The following is a 22,500-nucleotide window of genomic DNA, read 5'->3' as shown; positions in this document are numbered from 1 at the left end:
CATCTGGAATCAAGGACTCATAAACAAATTTGACCCTAACAATTACAGAGGCATTTGTGTGAACAGTAACCTGGGGAAGGTTTTCTGTAGTATTATAAATGTAAGAGTTCTAAACTTCCTTAATAAGCACAAGCCAAATTGGATTTATACCAAAACATCGCACAACTGATCATATTTACAACCTACACACCCTGATAGATAAACATGTCCACCAAAATAATACCATATAATGCCTTCGTCAGGGTTACAATCTGAGCCTTACACTCTTCAATATTTACATCAACGAATTGGCCACTATTCTCGAAAAATCTTCAGCCCCTGGTATTAGTCTCCACAATTCAGAAGTTAAATGCCTACTCTTCGCAGATGACATGTGCCTGCTGTCACCCACAGCACATGGCCTACAGCAGAGCCTGGACCTGCTAGAGCAGTACTGCCAGACCTGGGCCCTGGCAGTAAACCACAAAAATACTAAAATAATGATTTTCCAGAGAAGATCCAGATCTCAGGGAATAAGACCAAAGTCTAATTGGTACAAAATATATAGAGTACTGCACACACTACAATTACTTAGGTTTAAAAATAAGCTCAACTGGACACCTTAATGAGGCAGTGAATGAACTGAGAAAGAAAGCACACAGGGCATTCTATGCCATTAAAAAGCTCATTCAAATTGAAATACCTATTCAAATTTGTCTAAAACTAATTGAATATGTCACTGAACCAATTGCACTTTATGGCAGCGAGGTGTGGGGTCCACTTGCAAGACAAGATTTCATCACATGGGACAAACACCCCATTGAAACCCTGCATGCAGAGTTCTGTAAGATTATCCTACATGTCCAGAGGAAAACTACAGACAATGCATGCAGGGCAGAATTAGGCCAATATCCCCCTCTCATATCACTACCAAGCCCTGCAATGCCAAGAGCTGAGCAAAGAAAAGAGTCCCCTCATCCAGCTGGTCCTGGGGCTGAGTTCACAAACCTGTTCTACTAATACACTGAAGCCTCAGGACCAGAACATCCAATCAATCAGAATAAACCAAAGTACAACACAGTCAAAACTACATTGCTTATTGGGAAACACAAGCACAAAGCAAAATGCAGTGCTATCTGGCCCTAAATCGACAGTACACCGTGGCTAACTATTTGACCACGGTTACTGATCAAAACCTTAGAAAAACCTTGACAAAGTAGTGAGCACAGCCTTGCCATTGAGAAGGGTAGACACAGGAAAACCTGGCTCCCTGTAGAGGAAAGCGACAGCAGAACCTGAGACGGAGCTGTATTTCCTATAAAACAATTAGAGAGTGTCATTTCCCCAAATTTGAAACCCTTGTTCAAGGTTTCAAAGACCTCTCTGATGAGAGCAAGCTACTCGTCCTGTTGGGGAAGGACGCAGAGAGCTGTGGGTTGGCAGCGCACTACATTGCTGCCTGCCATAAGTTGAGGGACAGTGTCTGACAGACCAATCAACCTGCACATGTCCTCTACTGTATGCTTATTGTTATTGTTGAATGTATGGTTATTTTGACACTTGGTTATTGTTGTTACTGTTGTCCCATTGACAATTTTGATTCTCATTTTTATATTGTAAATATCCAAAATAAGCTTTGGCAATATGTACATTGTTACGTCATGCTAATAAGGCAAATTGAATTGAATTGAAATTGAATTGAGAGAGAGGGGGGTGGGAGAGAGAGAGAGAGAGAGAGAGAGAGAGAGAGAGAGAGAGAGAGAGAGAGAGAGAGAGAGAGAGAGAGAGAGAGAGGGAGAGAAAGAGAAAGAGAAAGAGAGAGAGAGAAAGAGAGAAAGAGAGAGAGAGAGAGAGAGAGAGAGAGAGAGAGAGAGAGAGAAAGAGAAAGAGAGAGAGAGAGAGAGAGAGAGAAAGAGAGAGAGAGAGAGAGAGAGAGAGAGAGAGAGAGAGAGAAAGAGAAAGAGAAAGAGAGAGAGAGAGAGAGAGAGAGAGAAAGAGAGAGAGAGAGAGAGAGAGAGAGAGAGAGAGAGAGAGAGAGAGAGAGAGAGAGAGAGAGAGAGAGAGAGAGAGAGAGAGAGAAAGAGAGAGAGAGAGAGAGAGAGAGAGAGAGAGAGAGAGAGAGAGAGAGAGAGAGAGAGAGAGAGAGAGAGAGAGAGAGAGAAAGAGAGACTTTTTGACTTTTGGTCTTTCTTTATTGAAACATTCTCAATTCATTTAAAACTCACCCCCCCACTCCTAAAATAAAAATATAAAAACCCTCTCCTACAACCGTATATCCAAAACATCTTCCCCAGCAATACAGACAGCCCCCCCAACACACCATATCTCCTCAAACATCTCCACACATTTGATCATTTTATAGAACTCAAACTCAACCCTAAGGCACGCAGAGACCATCCCATTAAACAGTAAAGTAAAAGGGTCTGTAGTAAAGGGTCTGTTATCCCCCCACCTTTGACCCTGTTCCTCCTTGTTAGCCAAATAGCTAACTTTGCCTGAGCAAACAGAAAATTCAACAAAACACATTTTTCTTTCTCCTTACTCGAATACCTGTATCCCATTATAAACATCCCAACAGCAAAAACCACCCCCAACCTGTCACACAGACATTCCAACAGAGACATTAATGGCATTAACCTGGTGCACACAGAAAACACATGAATTACAGTTTCTTTCATTTGACAGAAAGGACACCCCTGCCCAATTCCCGGATCAACCCGTGCCAACCAGCTGTTAGTGGCCAGGGCTCCATGAAGAACCCTCCACTGGAGGTCCCCTGACCTCTTTGGTACTGGGGGTTTGTAGAGCGCCCTCCATCTAAAACCCACCATACTCTCCGCCCCCACATACCCCCTGCCACTGATGAGCCTTCACTCCTGTTAGGCTTCTAATGCTCCTAACCTTAACGCAGAGGTTGTAGAGGGCTTTACCTCCCACCCCCTCAAACTCCCCCAGGCTCGGAGTGTTAAAATCTAACAAGTCCTCCAGACCCCCTTGCCAGTCTCCAGTCTCTGCCGTCACCTGCAGTGGCGGGAACATTGGTGGCCCCTCTCCCTTTGGCCTCTCAAACACCCCCCTTACCGGCTCAGACAGTGCCTCCTGGACCTCCTCCAGGAATCTCTCCAGCAGCCTAAGAGACGTTATTCCTGTTTGTTGCGCCAAGACCTCCGGGGTTTTCCACCCCTCCTCTCCCAGCAGTCTCAGGTCACCCAGCCTTTGTAAACCCCTGCCATCAGTTGCCTCTGCAGGGTGGCCGACTGAACCGATCTCAAAGGGATGGCTGGGTTGTGGAAGATAGGCTCCTCCCACACCCACTGCCCAGGCTCCACACCCCCTTCTCGTGTGGGCCTTAGCAGCTGCCAGGCCCTCAGCACCGCAGAGTAAAACTCTGAGAGACCTGCTGTACTCAGCCTCTCCAGCTTCATGAGGAACAGCTGCCGGTCCAACCCTAATCCGCCAGCTCTCCTCAGCAGCGCATGCTGGTTCCCTCCAGCCAACATCAGTGTGGTACAGCAGTCTCTGCACCGCCTTTAGTCGGAAAGCAGCCATCCTGCTCTCCAGTTCCACCAGGCCCTGTCCTCCTTCGTGGACGGTCATGTACAAAACTGCTGCCTTCAGCCAGTGATGTCCCGACCAAAAGAAGTCCACCAGCTTGCGTTGCAGGTCTGCAAGCAGACCGGCGGGGGGGTTGAGGACAGCCAGTTTATGCCACAAGGAAGATGCCACCAGGTTGTTGATTATCAGCACCCTCCCTCTATATGACACTTGGGACAGGAGCCACCTCCACCTGTCCAGTCTTGACACCACTGCCTGTGACAGCCCCTCCCAGTTCTTGCTGACCCACCTCTCCGAGCCCAGGTACACCCCCAACACTTTAAGCCCTTCACAACCCCACTGCAAACCCCTGGAAGCAGAGGAGGAGCCCTATCCCCCATGCCCCACATAACAGAGCTTTGCTCTTTCCCCAGTTTACCTTAGCTGATGAAGCTCCCTCGTACACCTTCAGACTGGTCTCTAGTTCCTGCATATCTTGCCCATCCCTGACCATCACAGAAACATCATCTGCATATGCTGAGACTGCTATTCCTGTCACCACATCCATGCCTGTCCAGCACACTCCCCGCAGTCTCCTGCGTAGCAGTCCTAAAAAAGGCTCAATGGCTAGTGTGTACAGCTGCCCAGATAGAGGGCATCCTTGTCTAATGCCCCGTCTCACCCAGACTGGCCTACTGAGCCCCCTCCCACCTTAACCATACATGACGCCCCAGCATACAACAGCTTCACACAGGTCACAAAACTCTTCCCAAACCCAAACACAGACATCACATTAAACAGATACTCATGATCCACTCTATCAAAAGCCTTCTCTTGATCTAAAGAGACCAGTCCAAAGTTCACATTAGAACCTCTCGACAAGTCCAACATGTCCCTAATCAAGAACAAGTTGTCCGTGATTGAGCGTCCCGGTACACAATATGTCTGGTCCTTGTGTATTATAGAGTCCAGATGGGACTTCAGTCTGTTAGAGAGGACCTTGGCAAAAATCTTGTAGTCCGCACAGAGTAATGCCACAGGCCTCCAGTTCTTAAGTTCACACAAGTCCCCTTTTTTGGGCAGGAGAGTCAGAGCCGCCCGACGGCAGCTCATCGGCAACTCTCCTACCCCGACGCATTCACGCAACATGCAAAAGAAATCTTGTCCAATTGTTCCCCAGAATTTTTTGTAAAATTCCACTGGAAGTCCATCGACCCCGGGTGCACGACCGGGGGACATCTGGGTTACTGCCTCTGCCAGTTCATGTGACAACAGAGGAATGTCCATTTCATCCCTCTGTGCCCGAGAGAGCTTAGGGAGTCCTGCGAACAAGACCTGAGCACACATAGGATCACACATTTCTGCCCTATACAATTCAGTATAAAACTCCACAGTCCGCTCCCGCATCTCCCACCACAGAGGTCACCCGCCCATCAGACAGCCGTAGACAATGCATACCCTTGGCTTCACTGCTCTGTCTTTCCAAACCAAAGAAGAAGGAGCTGGGAGCATCCATCTCCTTGAGCATGGAGAACCTAGCTCTTACAAGTGCTCCCTTTGCTTTAACCTGGAAAAAACTGCCCAGGTCCCTACGTAATTCGGCTAAGTTAGCCTGGAGGCCTACATTGCCTTGCCCCACCATCTCTACCTCCATCTCACTAATACACCGCTCTAGTTCCCCCAATACTCTCCTAGCCTCTGAGGATGAGAGAGCTGTGTACTGTTGACAGAAAAGCCGAATTTGCACTTTCCCCACATCCCACCATTGACTCAGAGACTCATACTCCTCTCTTCGCTGCCCCCATCTTTCCCAAAAAGTCTGGAAACCTGAGCAAAAAGTGGCATCTTGTAAGAGCTTTACATTGAACTTCCAATAAGATGCCTGCCGGGGCCCTGGTGAAATAGACAGCCGAGCCATGGTTATGTGGTGATCCGAAAACCCCACTGGGAGAATGGTAGCACCCAGCAGCCTATTGCTCTGATTCCTGGACATGTAAAAACGATCAAGTCGAGCTGCACTCACCCTAGCCCCAAAAACCTTCACCCACGTATACTGTCTTGTGTTTGGATGTTTAGTTCTCCAAACATCCACTAGGTCAAACTGATTAAAGATATCCCTTAACACTCCCACTGACACTGAATGAGGCTCTTCCCCATTTCTGTCTTTTGTAAAATCCATTGTACAGTTCCAGTCACCTCCGATCACCAGCGTCTCCTCAGGCGCTACTTGTGAGAGTTCCTGTCTAAGACTCCCAAATAGAACCCCTCTTTCTCTCCCTGTGTTAGGCGCATACACATTTATAAAGACAAAACACATGTTGTTAATTTCTGCTTTAACAACAAGCAACCTACCCCTACACACCTCCTTTGAGGAGCAAATTTTTACAGCCAGACCCGGTGCAAAAAGGACTGCCACCCCTGCACTAAGATTTGTCCCGTGGCTCAACACACTTGCCCCTTTCCACCAGAGCCCCCAATCAACTTCATTCACCACATCACTATGCGTCTCCTGCAGAAACAACACCTGTACTTTTTTTGTTTTACATATTCACCCAACACACTCCTCTTTCCCGCATCTCTGGCGCCATTTATATTGAGCGAGCCTACCCGAAGAGTCTCCATAAGAAGTGGGAGAAAAGCCAGCAGAGAAATAAACCAATAGCAAAGCTCAAAAAGCCCCAGTGTCAGTAAGAAATTAAACATTTAAACAGTGTCTGAAGGTAAACCTTTACGCACAGTTGTGACCCACTTCCTCAACCTAAACCGTTTCCTGGGTGAGAGGACACCATGCCCCTCATTTGTCATAGCATGTTGTACTGATCATACAAACTTTCTAGGATCAGGAAAAAAAGCCTCAAGATTAACTTTTTTCCCCTTAGTCTCATTCAGGAACCTTGTCAGTTCTCTCAACGTGTACTTAGACCCCTCTGGTTGACTGGCTGTCAGCTCCGGGCCAATTGAAGAGGAGTCTGAAAAAAATAACTCCTCATCCTCTTCCTCAGACTCACTTTCCTCCTCTTCTCTATCTCCCACCCTGACCACCTGCCCTTTCTCTCTGGTTAGGGCCTCACCCACAGCAACAGGCAACATTTCCATGGTGCCTTTGTCCACACCCTTTTTCCTTTTCCTCTTGACACCCTCCTCCTCCCCCTAATCTCTTACACTTCCCCACTATACTCTCCTCATCCACTAGAATAACCTGACTAGACGCAGTATCATCTGCACCACCCTCCATAGCATGACTAGGGCCAGCCTCAGCTACACCACCCTCCATAGCATGACTAGGGCCAGCCTCAGCTACACCACCCTCCATAGCATGACTCGGCCCAGCATCATCTGCACCACCCTCCATAGCATGTCTAGGCCCAGCCTCAGCTACCCCACCATCTCTAGCCTGACTAGACCCAGCCTCTGCTTCTCCACCATCTCTAGCCTGACTAGACCCAGCCTCCACTACCCTACCATCTCTAGCCTGACTAGGCCCAGCCTCATCTACACCACCATCTCTAGACTGACTAGGCCCAGCCTCTGCTGTCTGCATCTCCTTACCCCCTGCATTTTGACCTCGATTTCCCCACTTGCGCTTGTACCCTCACCTTGTCTATGGCCTTTATGTGGGCACGCAAAACTCTTGTGCCCCAAATCCCCACATTCAAAACACCGTAGACTATCTGTGCTGGCAAAACCTGCATAGAGCCCCTCCCCATGCCTCACTTTAAAATGCACATTTAGCTGTTGCTCATTATTGTTCAGAAACATAAACACTTGCCTCCTGAACGAAACAACGTGCTTAACGGCATCTGCCTGAAAACCTGCTGACAGTACACGGAAACCGCTAGCAAACTTACCAAAACGACTCAGCTCTTTCCTAATTTGATCATCCGTAATAAACGGAGGCAAATTTGCCACTACAACTCTTGTTGAAGGGGTAGAGAGAGGTGAAATTGACACCAACACATCCCTTACAAATATTCCGCTAGCAATTAGCCTACCGACCAAATTAGCCCTTTTCATGAACACAACCACAGCTTTGTTCATTCTAGAAGCAGAATGTATAAACTCAGCTCCTACCTGTTCACCGACCGCGAGCAGAACCTCCTCCACCTTAACTCCGTTCTCAGGAACACACCTTAATCCATGCTGTATCGACAGCGTCTCCTCCGCGCTAGGCTGAGAAGCCATTGCGCACACTACACCTTCCAACCCCCAGGAAAGTTACTCTGTCCTCTTCCACCCTAACTTTGAAAAAAAACTTTGGATACCGCTAAAAACAAATATTGCATTAACCCTCCACCATAGAAAATAACATGTAAAGAAAAGAATCAAGAAAGTTAGTTAGGATAGAGCTTTCCACACCAAACACTCAAACTCCAAAAACTCCCAGCATGCACAGAGAGAGAGAGAGAAAGAGAGAGAGGGAGAGAGAGAAAGAGAGAGAGAGAGAGAGAGAGAAAGAGAGAGAGAGAGAGAAAGAGCGAGAGAGAGAGAGAGAGAGAGAGAGAGAGAGAGAGAGAGAGAGAGAGCGAGAGAGAGAGAGAGAAAGAGAGAGAGAGAGAAAGAGAGAGAGAGAGAAAGAGCGAGAGAGAGAGAAAGAGCGAGAGAGAGAGAGAGAGAGAGAGAGAGAGAGGGAGAGAGAGAGAGAGAGAGAGAGAGAAAAAGAAAGAGAAAGAGAAAGAGAGAGAAAGAGAGAGAGAGAGAGAGAGAAAAAGTAAGAGAAAGAGAAAGAGAGAGAGAGAGAGAGAGAGAGAGAGAGAGAGAGAGAGAGAGTGCTTGGGAATTTATTATAAGTGAGAGAAAGGAAGCCCCAGGGGACCCATCGCTCAAGCCGTGGCATTTCTGTTTTACAGAGAGAGAGACACTAAAGGAATTCTTTATTTAGTGTCTGAACATTCGTTAGCAGCCACTTCCTCTAAACAATAGAAAGGAAACATTTCTAAATGTAATGCAGCGAAAACAGCCAACTAACTATATCCAAATAGGATTTTAGTAACCACATGGTCGACCTGTTACATTACATCAATCATGAATTATTTGACAAATATCCACTTTGTAATAACAAATGAGTTGAACGTGTGCCAATCCAGGGTCTTTCTTCTACCCCCTACAGCCTGCGTTCCATTGACCTCTTTACCGCATCTATGCCTTCGCCAAATTAGACAGAGAGAAAGAAAAAGAGAAAATGTTTGGCCGAGCACGAACACAGAGCGGAAATTGAACAGTAACTCAACAACGCTGCCGCTAAAATGGGCAGTCTAGTCATGTTGGATGAACCACACACCCAATCACTCTGTCCAGCCACTCAGGCCTTGCCCTAAAAATCCCTTCCCCCCTCTTCCCGTACTCAAACAACCTCATCCTCAGTGTGACGCTTGCTTAAGTCACAGAAGTAAACAAGACGTACAAAAACAGCCTATGAGAATGACGAGGGGAGATAAGAGAGAGGGAGAGGGAGATAAAGAGGGACGCAGGGGGACAGAGAAAGAGAGAGAGACAGAGAAAGAGAGAGAGACAGAGACAGAGAGACACAGAGAGACAGAGAGACAGAGACAGAGACAGAGAGACAGGGACAGAGACAGAGAGACAGAGACAGAGACAGAGAGATAGAGACAGAGGAAAAGGATATACAGTATATATATATATATATATACACATAAACTACATGACCAAAAGTATGTGGACAACTGCTCGTCGAACATCTCATTCCAAAATCATGGGCTTTAATATGGAGTTGGTCCCACTTTGCTGCTATAACAGCCTCCACTCTTCTGGGAAGGATTTTCACTAGATGTTGGAACATTGCTGCTGGGACTTGCTTCCATTCAGCCACAAGAGCATTAGTGAGGTCGGGCACTGATGTTGGGCGATTAGGCCTGGTTCGCAATCGGCGTTCCAATTCATCTCAAAGGTGTTCGATGGGGTTGAGGTCAGGGCTCTGTGCAGGCCAGTCAAGTTCTTCCACACCGATCTCGACAAACCATTTCTGTATGAACCTCACTTTGTGCACAGAGGGCATTGTCATGTTGGAACAGGAAAGGGCCTTCCCCAAACTGTTGCCACAAAGTTGGAAGCACAGAATGGTCTAGAATGTCTTTAAGACTTCCCTTCACTGGAACTAAGGGGCCTGAACCATGAAAAACAGACCATTATTCCTCTTCCACCAAACATTTCAGTTGGCACTATGCATCGGGGCAGGTAGCGTTCTGCTGGCATCCACAAAGCCCAGATTCGTCTGTCGGACTGCCAGATGGTGAAGCGTGATTTATCACTCCAGACAAAGCGTTTCCACTGCTCCAGAATCCAATGGCGGCGAGCTTTACACCACTCTAGCCGACGCTAGGCATTGCCATGGTGATCTTAGGCTTGTGTGCATCTGCTCGGCCTTGGAAACCCATTTCATGAAGTTCCTGATGAACAGTTATTGTGCTGACGTTGCTTCCAGAGGCAGTTTGGAACTCAGTAGTGAGTGTTGCAACCGAGGACAAACTATTTTTACATGCTACGCGATTCAGCACTCGGCGGTCCATTTCTGTGAGCTTGTGTGGCCTACAATTTCGCAGCTGAGCTTTTGTAGACGTTTCCACTTCATAATAACAGCACTTTGACACAGTTAACCGGGGCAGTTCTAGCAGGGCAGAAATTTTACAAACTGACTTGTTGGAAAGGTGGCATCCTATGAATATGCCACGTTGAAAGTCACTGAGCTCTTCAGTAAGGCCATTCTAATACCAAAGTTTGACTATAGAGATTGCATGGCTATGTGATCGATTTTATACACCTATCAGTAACGGGTGTGGCTGAAATAGCCGAATCCATTCATTTGATGGGGTATCCACATACTTTTGTATATATAGTGTATATACAGAGCATTCGGAAAGTATCCCTTCACTTTTTACACATTTTGTTACGTTACAGCCTCATTCTAAAATTGTATTTATTTTTATTAAATCCTCATTAATCTACACACAATACCCCAGGTTTTTACAATTGCTATGAGACTTGAAATTGAGCTCAGGTGAAATTCTGTTTCCATTGATAATCCTTGAGATGTTTCTGCAACTTGATTGGAGTCCAACTGCGGTAAATTCAGTTGATTGGACATGATTTTTAAATGCACAAACCTGTCTATATAAGGTCCCACAGTTGACAGTGAATATCAGAGAAAAAAAACAAGTCATGAGGTCGAAGGAATTGTCCGTAGAGCTCAGAGACAGGATTATGTCGAGGCACAGATCTGGGGAAGGGTTATAAAACCTTTCTGCAGCATTAAAGGTCCCCAAGAACACAGTGGCCTCCATCATTCTTAAATGAAAAAGTTTTGAACCACCAAGACTCTTCCTAGAGCTGGCCGCCCGACCAAACTGAGCAATCGGGGGAGAAGGGCCTTGGTCATGGAGGTGACCAGGAACCCGATGGTCACTCTGACAGAGCTCCAGAGTTCCTCTTTGGAGATGGGAGAACCTTCCATAAGGACAACCATCTCTGCAGCACTACACCAATCAGGCCTTTATGGTAGAGTGGCCAGACAGAAGCCACTCCTCAGTAAAAGGCACATGACAGCCCGCTTGGAGTTTGCCAAAAGGCACCTAAAGACTCTCAGATCTGATGAAACCAAAATTGAACTCTTGGCCTGAATGCCAAGCGTCACGTCAGGAGGAAACCTGGCACCATCCCTACAGTGACGCATGGTGGTGGCAGCATCATGCTGTGGGGATGTTTTTCAGCAGCAGGGACTGGGACACTCGTCAGGATCAAGGGAAAGATGAACGGAGCAAAGTACAGAGAGCTCAGGACCTCAGACTGGAGTGAAGATTCACCTTCCAACAGGACAACAACCCTAAGCACACAGCCAAGACAATGCAGGAGTGGCTTTGAGACAAGCCTCTGATTGTCCTTGAGTGGCTCAGCCAGAGCCCAGACATCTCTGGGGAGACCGGAAAATAGCTGTGCAGCAACGCTCCCCATCCAACCTGACAGAGCTTGAGAGGATCTGCAGAGAAGAATGGGAGAAACTCCCCAAATACAGGTGTGCCAAGCTTGTAGCGTCATACCCAAGAACACTCAATGCTGTAATCGGTGCCAAAGGTGCTTCAACAAATTACTGAGTAAAGGGTCTGAATACTTACGTAAATGTAATATTTCAGTTTTTAATTTTTAATAAATTAGATTACATTTATAAAAACATGTTTTTGCTTTGTCATTATCGTGTATTGTGTTAAGATGTCTGAGAGTTAAAACGATTAAATTAATTTTAGAATAAGTCTAACAAAATGTTTAAAGGTCAATGGGTCTGAATGGGACAGTGACACACTTTTTGTTGTTTTGGCTCTGTACTCCAGCACTTTGGATTTTAAATTATACAATGACTATGAATTTAAAGTGCAGACTGTCCATTTTTATTTGAGGGTATATTCATCCATCGAGTGAACCATTTAGAATTTACAGCACTTTTTGTACATAGTCCCCCCATTTTAGGGGACCAAAAGTATTTGGACAAATTCACTTATATGTGTATTAAAGTAGTACAAGTAGTTTTGACTTTTCAAATTTGTCGGATGCATTTGTGCATCTGTAACTTGCTCACTCATCATTATTCACGATTCATTCAGGACTATCCGTAATCATGGTTGCATCCACATGAATGTAGAAGTGTTAAGAAAAATAATTTCTATTGGGCACAAAATAATCTCAAACATAACTTCAACACACATATAAGTGAATTTGTCCTAATAGTTTTACTCTATTAAAAAGGGGGACTGTTTCCCAAAAGTGCTGTAATTTCTTAACGATTAAATTAAAAAGTCATTGTAATTGTATCATTTCAAATTCAAAGTGCTGGAGTACACAGTCAAAACAGCAACAAATGTGGCACTGGCACTGTCCCAACGAGACAAAGAGAGAGAGACAGAGACACAGAGAGAGAGAGAGAGAGAGAGAGAGAGAGAGAGAGAGAGAGAGAGAGAGAGAGAGAGAGAGAGAGAGAGAGAGAGAGAGAGACAGAGACACAGAGAGAGAGAGAGAGAGAGAGAGAGAGAGAGAGAGAGAGAGAGAGAGAGAGAGAGAGAGAGAGAGAGAGAGAGAGAGAGAGAGAGAGAGAGAGAGAGCAGAGAGAGAGAGAGAGAGAGAGAGAGACGCAGAGAGAGAGAGAGAGAGAGAGAGAGATGGAAAGAGGAAGAAAGAGAGAGGGGAAGAGAGAAAGGGGAAAAAAGGGTGATGATGAACAGAGTGTTAAAAATAAAACAAAGGATTCACTCTTGCCTCAATACTTCCGCTCGACATGAAACTCTGGGCATTCAGGCCCCGCAGCTGTTCTTTATATGACTGAGAAAAACATAATTCTGTGATTTTTTATACATCTGAAGATGTGCTATTAGAGGCGAGGCACATTCATTGGGATGCATAGCAGACTGTCGTCCGATAAGTCGCCGAAATAATTAGCTAGGCTCATGTTAAAAGACCAAGGCAACGGCTGCAGAGCTATCTGTGCAGATGAATGGCTAAATGCTTAAGATGGGCAACTCATCATGAGGGGCCACAGTGGCTTGCGGGTATGCATCCCCACATCCGTACCCACATCCGTACCCACATCCATACCCACATCCATACCCACATTAGTACCCACATCCATACCCACATCCATACCCACATCAGTACCCACATCCATACTCACATCCATACCCACAACAGTACCCACATCCGTACCCACACCCATACCCACATCCATACCCACATCCATACCCACAACAGTACCCACATCCATACCCACATCCATACCCACATCAGTACCCACATCCATACTCACATCCATACCCACATCCGTACCCACATCCGTACCCACATCCATACCCACATCCATACCCACATCAGTACCCACATCCATACCCACATCCATACCCACATCCATACCCACATCAGTACCCACATCCATACCCACATCAGTACCCACATCCGTACCCACATCTGTACCCACATCCATACCCACATCCGTACCCACATCCATACCCACATCAGTACCCACATCCGTACCCACATCCATACCCACATCCGTATCCACATCCATACCCACATCAGTACCCACATCCATACCCACATCCATACCCACATCCATACCCACATCAGTACCCACATCCATACCCACATCCGTACCCACATCAGTACCCACATCCGTACCCACATCCATACCCACATCCGTACCCACATCCGTACCCACACATGCAGTCAGAGTCGGCCCCAGCCTTTTGGGGGCCCTAAATTACATTTTGCCATATGCTGGAGAGAAATGTTTACAGTTTTTAAGATTATATCTGAGTGAGAGTGACTGACAAAATCAATGGGGGCCCCCACAGTCGATAATTCAACCATGATTACTACAAGTTTAGATAGCTGGCTACACTAACTTACCAATCTAAAACCTGCTGATATGGGCTAACTGAGTGACTGCTGATATGGGCTTATTGAGTGACTGCTGATATGGGCTAACTGAGTGACTGCTGATATGGGCTAATTGAGTGACTGCTGATATGGGCTAACTGAGTGACTGCTGATATGGGCTAACTGAGTGACTGCTGATATGGGCTAATTGAGTGACTGCTGATATGGGCTAATTGAGTGGCTGCTGATATTGGCTAACTGAGTGACTGCTGATATGGGTTAATTGAGTGGCTGCTGATATGGGCTAACTGAGTGACTGCTGATATGGGCTAATTGAGTGACTGCTGATATGGGCTAATTGAGTGACTGCTGATATGGGCTAACTGAGTGACTGCTGATATGGGCTAACTGAGTGACTGCTGATATGGGCTAATTGAGTGACTGCTGATATCCGGGCTAATTGAATGACTGCTGATATGGGCTAACTGAGTGACTGCTGATATGGGCTAATTGAGTGACTGCTGATGTGGGCTAATTGAGTGACTGCTGATATGGGCTAATTGAGTGACTGCTGATATGGGCTAATTGAGTGACTGCTGATATGGGCTAACTGAGTGACTGCTGATATGGGCTAACTGCGTGACTGCTCATATGGGCCATTCTGAGTGACTGCTGATATGGGCTAACTGAGTGACTGCTGATATGGGCTTACTGAGTGACTGCTGATATGGGCTAATTGAGTTACTGCTGATATGGGCTAACTGAGTGACTGCTGATATGGGCTAATTGAGTGACTGCTGATATGGGCTAACTGAGTGACTGCTGATATTGGCTAATTGAGTGACTGCTGATATGGGCTTACTGAGTGACTGCTCATATGGGCTAACTGATTGACTGCTGATATGGGCTAATTGAGTGACTGCTGATATGGGCTAACTGAGTGACTGATGATATGGGCTAATTGAGTGACTGCTGATGTGGGCTAATTGAGTGACTGCTGATATGGGCTAATTGAGTGACTGCTGATATGGGCTAATTGAGTGACTGCTGATATGGGCTAACTGAGTGACTGCCTATATGGGCTAATTGAGTGACTGCTGATGTGGGCTAATTGAGTGACTGCTGATATGGGCTAATTGAGTGACTGCTGATATGGGCTAATTGAGTGACTGCTGATATGGGCTAACTGAGTGACTGCTGATATGGGCTAACTGAGTGACTGCTGATATGGGCTAACTGAGTGACTGCTGATATGGGCTAATTGAGTGACTGCTGATATGGGCTAACTGAGTGACTGCTGATATGGGCTAATTGAGTGACTGCTGATATGGGCTAACTGAGTGACTGCTGATATGGGCTAACTGAGTGACTGCTGATATGGGCTAATTGAGTGACTGCTGATATGGGCTAATTGAGTGGCTGCTGATATTGGCTAACTGAGTGACTGCTGATATGGGTTAATTGAGTGGCTGCTGATATGGGCTAACTGGGTGACTGCTGATATGGGCTAATTGAGTGACTGCTGATATGGGCTAATTGAGTGACTGCTCATATGGGCTAATTGAGTGACTGCTGATATGGGCTAACTGAGTGACTGCTGATATGGGCTAATTGAGTGACTGCTGATATGGGCTAATTGAATGACTGCTGATATGGGCTAACTGAGTGACTACTGATATGGGCTAATTGAGTGACTGCTGATGTGGGCTAATTGAGTGACTGCTGATATGGGCTAATTGAGTGACTGCTGATATGGGCTAATTGAGTGACTGCTGATATGGGCTAACTGAGTGACTGCTGATATGGGCCATTCTGAGTGACTGCTGATATGGGCTAACTGAGTGACTGCTGATATGGGCTTACTGAGTGACTGCTGATATGGGCTAATTGAGTTACTGCTGATATGGGCTAACTGAGTGACTGCTGATATGGGCTAATTGAGTGACTGCTGATATGGGCTAACTGAGTGACTGCTGATATTGGCTAACTGAGTGACTGCTGATATGGGCTAACTGAGTGACTGCTGATATGGGCTAACTGAGTGACTGCTGATATGGGCTAACTGAGTGACTGCTGATATGGGCCATTCTGAGTGACTGCTGATATGGGCTAACTGAGTGACTGCTGATATGGGCTTACTGAGTGACTGCTGATATGGGCTAATTGAGTTACTGCTGATATGGGCTAACTGAGTGACTGCTGATATGGGCTAATTGAGTGACTGCTGATATGGGCTAACTGAGTGACTGCTGATATTGGCTAACTGAGTGACTGCTGATATGGGCTAACTGAGTGACTACTGATATGGGCTAATTGAGTGACTGCTGATATGGGCTAATTGAGTGACTGCTGATATGGGCTAATTGAGTGACTGCTGATATGGGGTAATTGAGTGACTGCTGATATGGGCTAATTGAGTGACTGCTGATATGGGCTTACTGAGTGACTGCTCATATGGGCTAACTGATTGACTGCTGATATGGGCTAATTGAGTGACTGCTGATATGAGCTAACTGAGTGACTGATGATATGGGCTAATTGAGTGACTGCTGATGTGGGCTAATTGAGTGACTGCTGATATGGGCTAATTGAGTGACTGCTGATATGGGCTAATTGAGTGACTGCTGATATGGGCTAATTGAGTGACTGCTGATATGGGCTAACTGAGTGACTGCCTATATGGGCTAATTGAGTGACTGCTGATATTGGCTAACTGAGTGACTGCTGATATGGGCTAATTGAGTGACTGCCGATATGGGCTAATTGAGTGACTGCTGATATGGGCTAACTGAGTGACTGCTGATATGGGCTAATTGAGTGGCTGCTGATATGGGCTAACTGAGTGAATGCTTATATGGGCTAACTGAGTGACTGCTGATATGAGCTAATTGAGTGACTAAATTTGACTAAACTAAATTTCGAAATTGTACCTTGTGCATTCTAATATTCTAACTCTCAACAGTAAATTGAGACCCCGACGGAGTTCCTAAAAAATATATATTATCTGCTGTATTTGTAAGAAAAGGGCTATATAAGTACACACTAATTTGATTAAATTAATTGTTTGATTGATTAGCTAATTGACTAATCAATTGATTGATGAGAGGAAGCAACTGTTGTACAAATGAGAAGCCACACAGTCCCTTGACTGATTAATTGATTGGCTAATTAGTAAAATGATTAACTAATTGACTGATTGATTGATGAAAAGAAGTCACTGTCTGCAGACGAGAAATAAAGTCCGTTCCGTACCTTACTAGAGCTGTGGTGTAGAGTGTCATTGTACGTGACTCCAGTCTCCACATTCTTGATCTTCATGAAGCGATGGCATTTGGATGGGCTGCCATTCTGGAGAGCCTTGTTAGGGGAGATCCTCCCCTGGGCTGAAGGCTAGAGGGAAGAAGCAGATGTTTAGGAGAATTCATACACTTTAGTCAGTAGACTAGCCGATAATGCTTCTACCAAGATGGCCGTCGAGCACCCCTGACAGTGGCGGTTGGATACAAGAACTTTAGGTAGAGAGGGGGAAAAAAAGGAGAGAGAGATATAGAGACAGTCACAGAGAGAGAGAGATAGATAGACAGTCAATGAGAAAGAGATAGAGACAGTCACACAGAGCGATAGACAGTCGCAGAGAGACGGAGATAGAAACAGTCCACTAGAGAGATTCACAGAGAGAGATTGCTTTGGCAATGTTAACACGTTTCCCATGCCAAAGCAGAGAGAGAGATAGAGAAAGAGACAGTCACAGAGACAGACAGAGATACAGACAGTAACACAGAGAAAGAGAGATAGTGACAGTCACAGAGAGAGAGAGAAAGAGAGAGAGAGAGAGAGAGAGAGAGAGAGAGAGAGAGAGATTCAGTCACAGAGACAGAGATAGAGACAGTCACACAGAGATAGAGACAGTCAGAGAGATAGGGACAGTCACAGAGAGAGATATACAGTGAGGGAAAAAAGTATTTGATCCCCTGCTGATTTTGTACATTTGCCCCCTGACAAAGAAATGACCCGTCTATAATTTTAATGGTAGGTTTATTTGAACAGTGAGAGACAGAATAACAACAAAAAAATCCTGAAAAACGCATGTCAAAAATGTTATAAATTGATTTACATTTTAATGAGGGAAATAAGTATTTGACCCCCTCTCAATCAGAAAGATTTCTGGCTCCCAGGTGTCTTTTATACAGGTAACGAGCTGAGATTAGGAGGAAGGGAATGCTCCTAATCTCAGTTTGTTACCTGAATAAAACACACCAGTCCACGGAAGCAATCAATCAATCAGATTCCAAACTCTCCACCATGACCAAGACCAAAGAGCTCTCCAAGGATGTCAGGGACAAGATTGTAGACCTACACAAGGCTGGAATGGGCTACAAGACCATCGCCAAGCAGCTTGGTGAGAAGGTGACAACAGTTGGTGTGATTATTTGCAAATGGAAGAAACAAATCAAATCAAATCAAATCTTATTTGTCACATACACATGGTTAGCAGATGTTAATGCGAGTGTAGCGAAATGCTTGTGCTTCTAGTTCCGACAATGCAGTAATAAAAAGCAAGTAATCTAACTAACAATTCCAAAAAAAAACTACTGTCTTATACACAGTGTAAGGGGATAAAGAATATGTACATAAGGATATATGAATGAGTGATGGTACAGAGCAGCATAGGCAAGATACAGTAGATGATATCGAGTACAGTATATACATATGAGATAAGTATGTAAACCAAGTGGCATAGTTAAAGTGGCTAGTGATACATGTATTACATAAGGATGCAGTCGATGATATAGAGTACAGTATCAACGTATGCATATGAGATAAACAATGTAGGGTAAGTAACATTATATAAGGTAGCATTGTTTAAAGTGGCTAGTGATATATTTACATCATTTCCCATCAATTCCCATGATTAAAGTGGCTGGAGTAGAGTCAGTGTCATTGACAGTGTGTTGGCAGTAGCCACTCAATGTTAGTGGTGGCTGTTTAACAGTCTGATGGCCTTGAGATAGAAGCTGTTTTTCAGTCTCTCGGTCCCAGCTTTGATGCACCAAAACTGACCTCGCCTTCTGGATGACAGCGGGGTGAACAGGCAGTGGTCCTGGGTGGTTGATGTCCTTGATGATCTTTATGGCCTTCCTGAGCATCGGGTGTGGAGGTGTCCTGGAGGGCAGGTAGTTTGCCCCCGGTGAGTTTACAGACCTCACTACCCTCTGAGAGCCTTAATGAGGGCGGTGCAGTTGCCATACCAGGCGGTGATACAGCCCGCCAGGATGCCTCCTGTGCATCTGTAGAGGTTTGTGAGTGCTTTTGGTGACAAGAAATTTCTTCAGCCTCCTGAGGTTGAAGAGGCGCTGCTGCGCCTTCCTCACGATGCTGTCTGTGTGAGTGGACCAATTCAGTTTGTCTGTGATGTGTATGCCGAGGAACTTAAAACTTGCTACCCTCTCCACTACTGTTCCATCGATGTTTTAGGGGGTGTTCCCTCTGCTGTTTCCTGAAGTCCACAATCATCTCCTTAGTTTTGTTGACGTTGAGTGTGAGGTTGTTTTCCTGACACCACAAAATCCGAGGGCCCTCACCTCCTCCCTTAGGCCGTCACTGTATACGTTGTTGGTAATCAAGCCTACCACTGTTGTATCAGTCCAGCAAACTTGATGATTGAGTTGGAGGCGTGCATGGCCACGCAGTCGTGGGTGAACAGGGAGTACAGGAGAGGGCTCAGAACGCACCCTTGTGGGCCCCAGTGTTGAGGATCAGAGGGAGGAGATGTTGTTGCCTACCCTCACCAGGGGGCGGCCCGTCAGGAAGTCCAGTACCCAGTTGCACAGGGCGGGGTCGAGACCCAGGGTCTCGAGCTTGATGACGAGCTTGGAGGGTACTATGGTGTTGAATGCCGAGCTGTAGTCGATGAACAGCATTCTCACATAGGTATTCCTCTTGTCCAGATGGGTTAGGGCAGTGTGCAGTGTGGTTGAGATTGCATCGTCTGTGGACCTATTTGGGCGGTGAGCAAATTGGAGTGGGTCAAGGGTGTCAGGTAGGGTGGAGGTGATATGGTCCTTGACTAGTCTCTCAAAGCACTTCATGATGACGGATGTGAGTGCTACGGCGGTAGTCGTTTAGCTCAGTTACCTTAGCTTTCTTGGGAACAGGAACAATGGTGGCCCTCTTGAAGCATGTGGGAACAGCAGACTGGTATAGGGATTGATTGAATATGTCCGTAAACACAAGCCAGCTGGTCTGCGCATGCTCTGAGGGCGCCTGGGGATGCCGTCTGGGCCTGCAGCCTTGCGAGGGTTAACACGTTTAAATGTCTTACTCACTTAGGCTGCAGTGAAGGAGAGACCGCATGTTTCCGTTGCAGGCCGTGTCAGTGGCACTGTATTGTCCTCAAAGCGGGCAAAAAGTTATTTATTCTGCCTGGGAGCAAGACATCCTGGTCCGTGACTGGGCTGGGTTTCTTCCTGTAGTCCGTGATTGACTGTAGACCCTGCCACATACCTCTTGTGTCTGAGCCGTTGAATTGAGATTCTACTTTGTCTCTGTACTGGCGCTTAGCTTGTTTGATAGCCTTGCGGAGGGAATAGCTGCACTGTTTGTATTCAGTCATGTTACCAGACACCTTGCCCTGATTAAAAGCAGTGGTTCGTGCCTTCAGTTTCACACGAATGCTGCCATCAATCCAAGGTTTCTGGTTAGGGAATGTTTTAATCGTTGCTATGGGAACGACATCTTCAACGCACGTTCTAATGAACTCGCACACCGTTGATCAGCGTATTCCCAATGTCTGTTGTCTGAAATACGAAACACCTCCCAGTCCACGTGATGGAAGCAGTCTTGGAGTGTGGAGTCAGCTTGGTCAGACCAGTGTTGGACAGACCTCAGCGTGGGGGCTTCTTGTTTTAGTTTCTGTCTGTAGGCAGGGATCAACAAAATGGAGTCATGGTCAGCTTTTCCAAAGGGGGCGGGGCAGGGCCTTATATATATACGGAAGTTAGAGTAACAATGATCCAGGGTCTTTCCACCCCTGGTTGCGCAATCGATATGCTGATAAAATTTAGGGAGTCTTGTTTTCAGATTAGCCTTGTTAAAATCCCCAGCTACAATGAATGCAGCCTCCGGATAAATCGTTTCCAGTTTGCAGAGAGTTAAATAAAGTTTGTTCAGAGCCATCGATGTGTCTGCTTGGGGGGATATATACGGCTGTGATTATAATCGAAGAGAATTCTCTTGGTAGATAATGCGGTCTACATTTGATTGTGAGGAATTCTAAATCAGGTGAACAGAAGGATTTGAGTTCCTGTATGTTTCTTTCATCACACCATGTCACGTTGGCCATAAGGCATACGCCCCGCCCGTCTTCTTACCAGAAAGATGTTTGTTCCTGTCGGCGCGATGCGTGGAGAAACCCGCTGGCTGCACCGTCGGATTGCGTCTCTCCAGTTAGCCATGTTTCCGTGAAGCAGAGAACGTTACAGTCTCTGATGTCCCTCTGGAATGCTACCCTTGCTCGGATTTCATCAACCTTGTTGTCAAGAGACTGGACATTGGCAAGAAGAATGCTAGGGAGTGGTGCAGATGTGCCCGTCTCATCAGTCTGACCAGAAGACCGCTCGTTTCCCTCTTTTCTGAGTCGTTTTTTTTTGGTCGCTGCATGTGATCCACAACAGGCACACTGGTTGTGGCAGAACACAGGATCCGCAAGTGCGAAAAAACATATTCTTGGTGTACTGATGGTGAGTTGACGCTGATCTTATATTCAGTAGTTCTTCTCGGCTGTATGTAAAGAAACCTAAGATGACCTGGGGTACTAGTGTAAGAAATAACACGTAAAAAAAACAAAAAACTGCATAGTTTCCTAGGAACGCGAAGCGAGGCGGCCATCTCTGTCGGCGCCGGAAGAAGAATGAGCGCCGGAAGAAGAATGAGCGCCGGAAGAAGAATGAGCGCCGGAAGAAGAATGAGCGCCGGAAGAAGAATGAGCGCTGGAAGAAGAATGCAAAAGAACTGTCAGTCTCCCTCGGCCTGGGGCTACATGCAATGATCATGAGAACGGTGAGGAATCAGCCCAGAACTACACGGGAGAATCTTGTCAATGATCTCAAGGCAGCTGGGACCATAGTCACCAAGAAAACAATTGGTAACACACTATGCCGTGAAGGACTGAAATCCTGCAGCGCCCGCAAGGTCCCCCTGCTCAAGAAAGCACATATACATGCCCATCTGAAGTTTGCCAATGAACATCTGAATGATTCAGAGGACAACTGGGTGAAAGTGTTGTGGTCAGATGAGACCAAAATGGAGCTCTTTGGCATCAACTCAACTCGCCATGTTTGGAGGAGGAGGAATGCTGCCTATGACCCCAAGAACACCATCCCCACCGTCAAAGAGAAAGAGAGAGAGAGAGAGAGAGAGATGGAGGTGGAAACATTATGAGAGAGGGGTATTTTTCTGCTAAGGGGACAGGACACCTTCACCGCATCAAAGGGACGATGGACGGGGCCATGTACCGTCAAATCTTGGGTGAGAACCTCCTTCCCTCAGCCAGGGCATTGAAAATGGGTCGTGGATGGGTATTCCAACATGACAATGACCCAAAACACACGGCCAAGGCAA

General features: G+C 46.2%; 1 protein-coding gene across 1 annotated transcript in view; it reads right to left on the bottom strand.

Moving 5' to 3' along the window:
• LOC112262564 (nitric oxide synthase, brain-like) overlaps positions 1-22,500 on the bottom strand; it is a 103,233-nt gene that overhangs the window by 61,380 nt on the left and 19,353 nt on the right. Inside the window, 1 exon segment of the mRNA XM_042331342.1 lies at positions 17,134-17,271. Coding sequence (XP_042187276.1) covers positions 17,134-17,271 — 138 coding nt within the window.

The sequence above is a fragment of the Oncorhynchus tshawytscha genome, linkage group LG12 (assembly GCF_018296145.1).
Source record: "Oncorhynchus tshawytscha isolate Ot180627B linkage group LG12, Otsh_v2.0, whole genome shotgun sequence".
Taxonomy (NCBI): Eukaryota; Metazoa; Chordata; class Actinopteri; order Salmoniformes; family Salmonidae; genus Oncorhynchus; species Oncorhynchus tshawytscha.
This window is presented reverse-complemented; position numbering and strand designations above follow the sequence as displayed.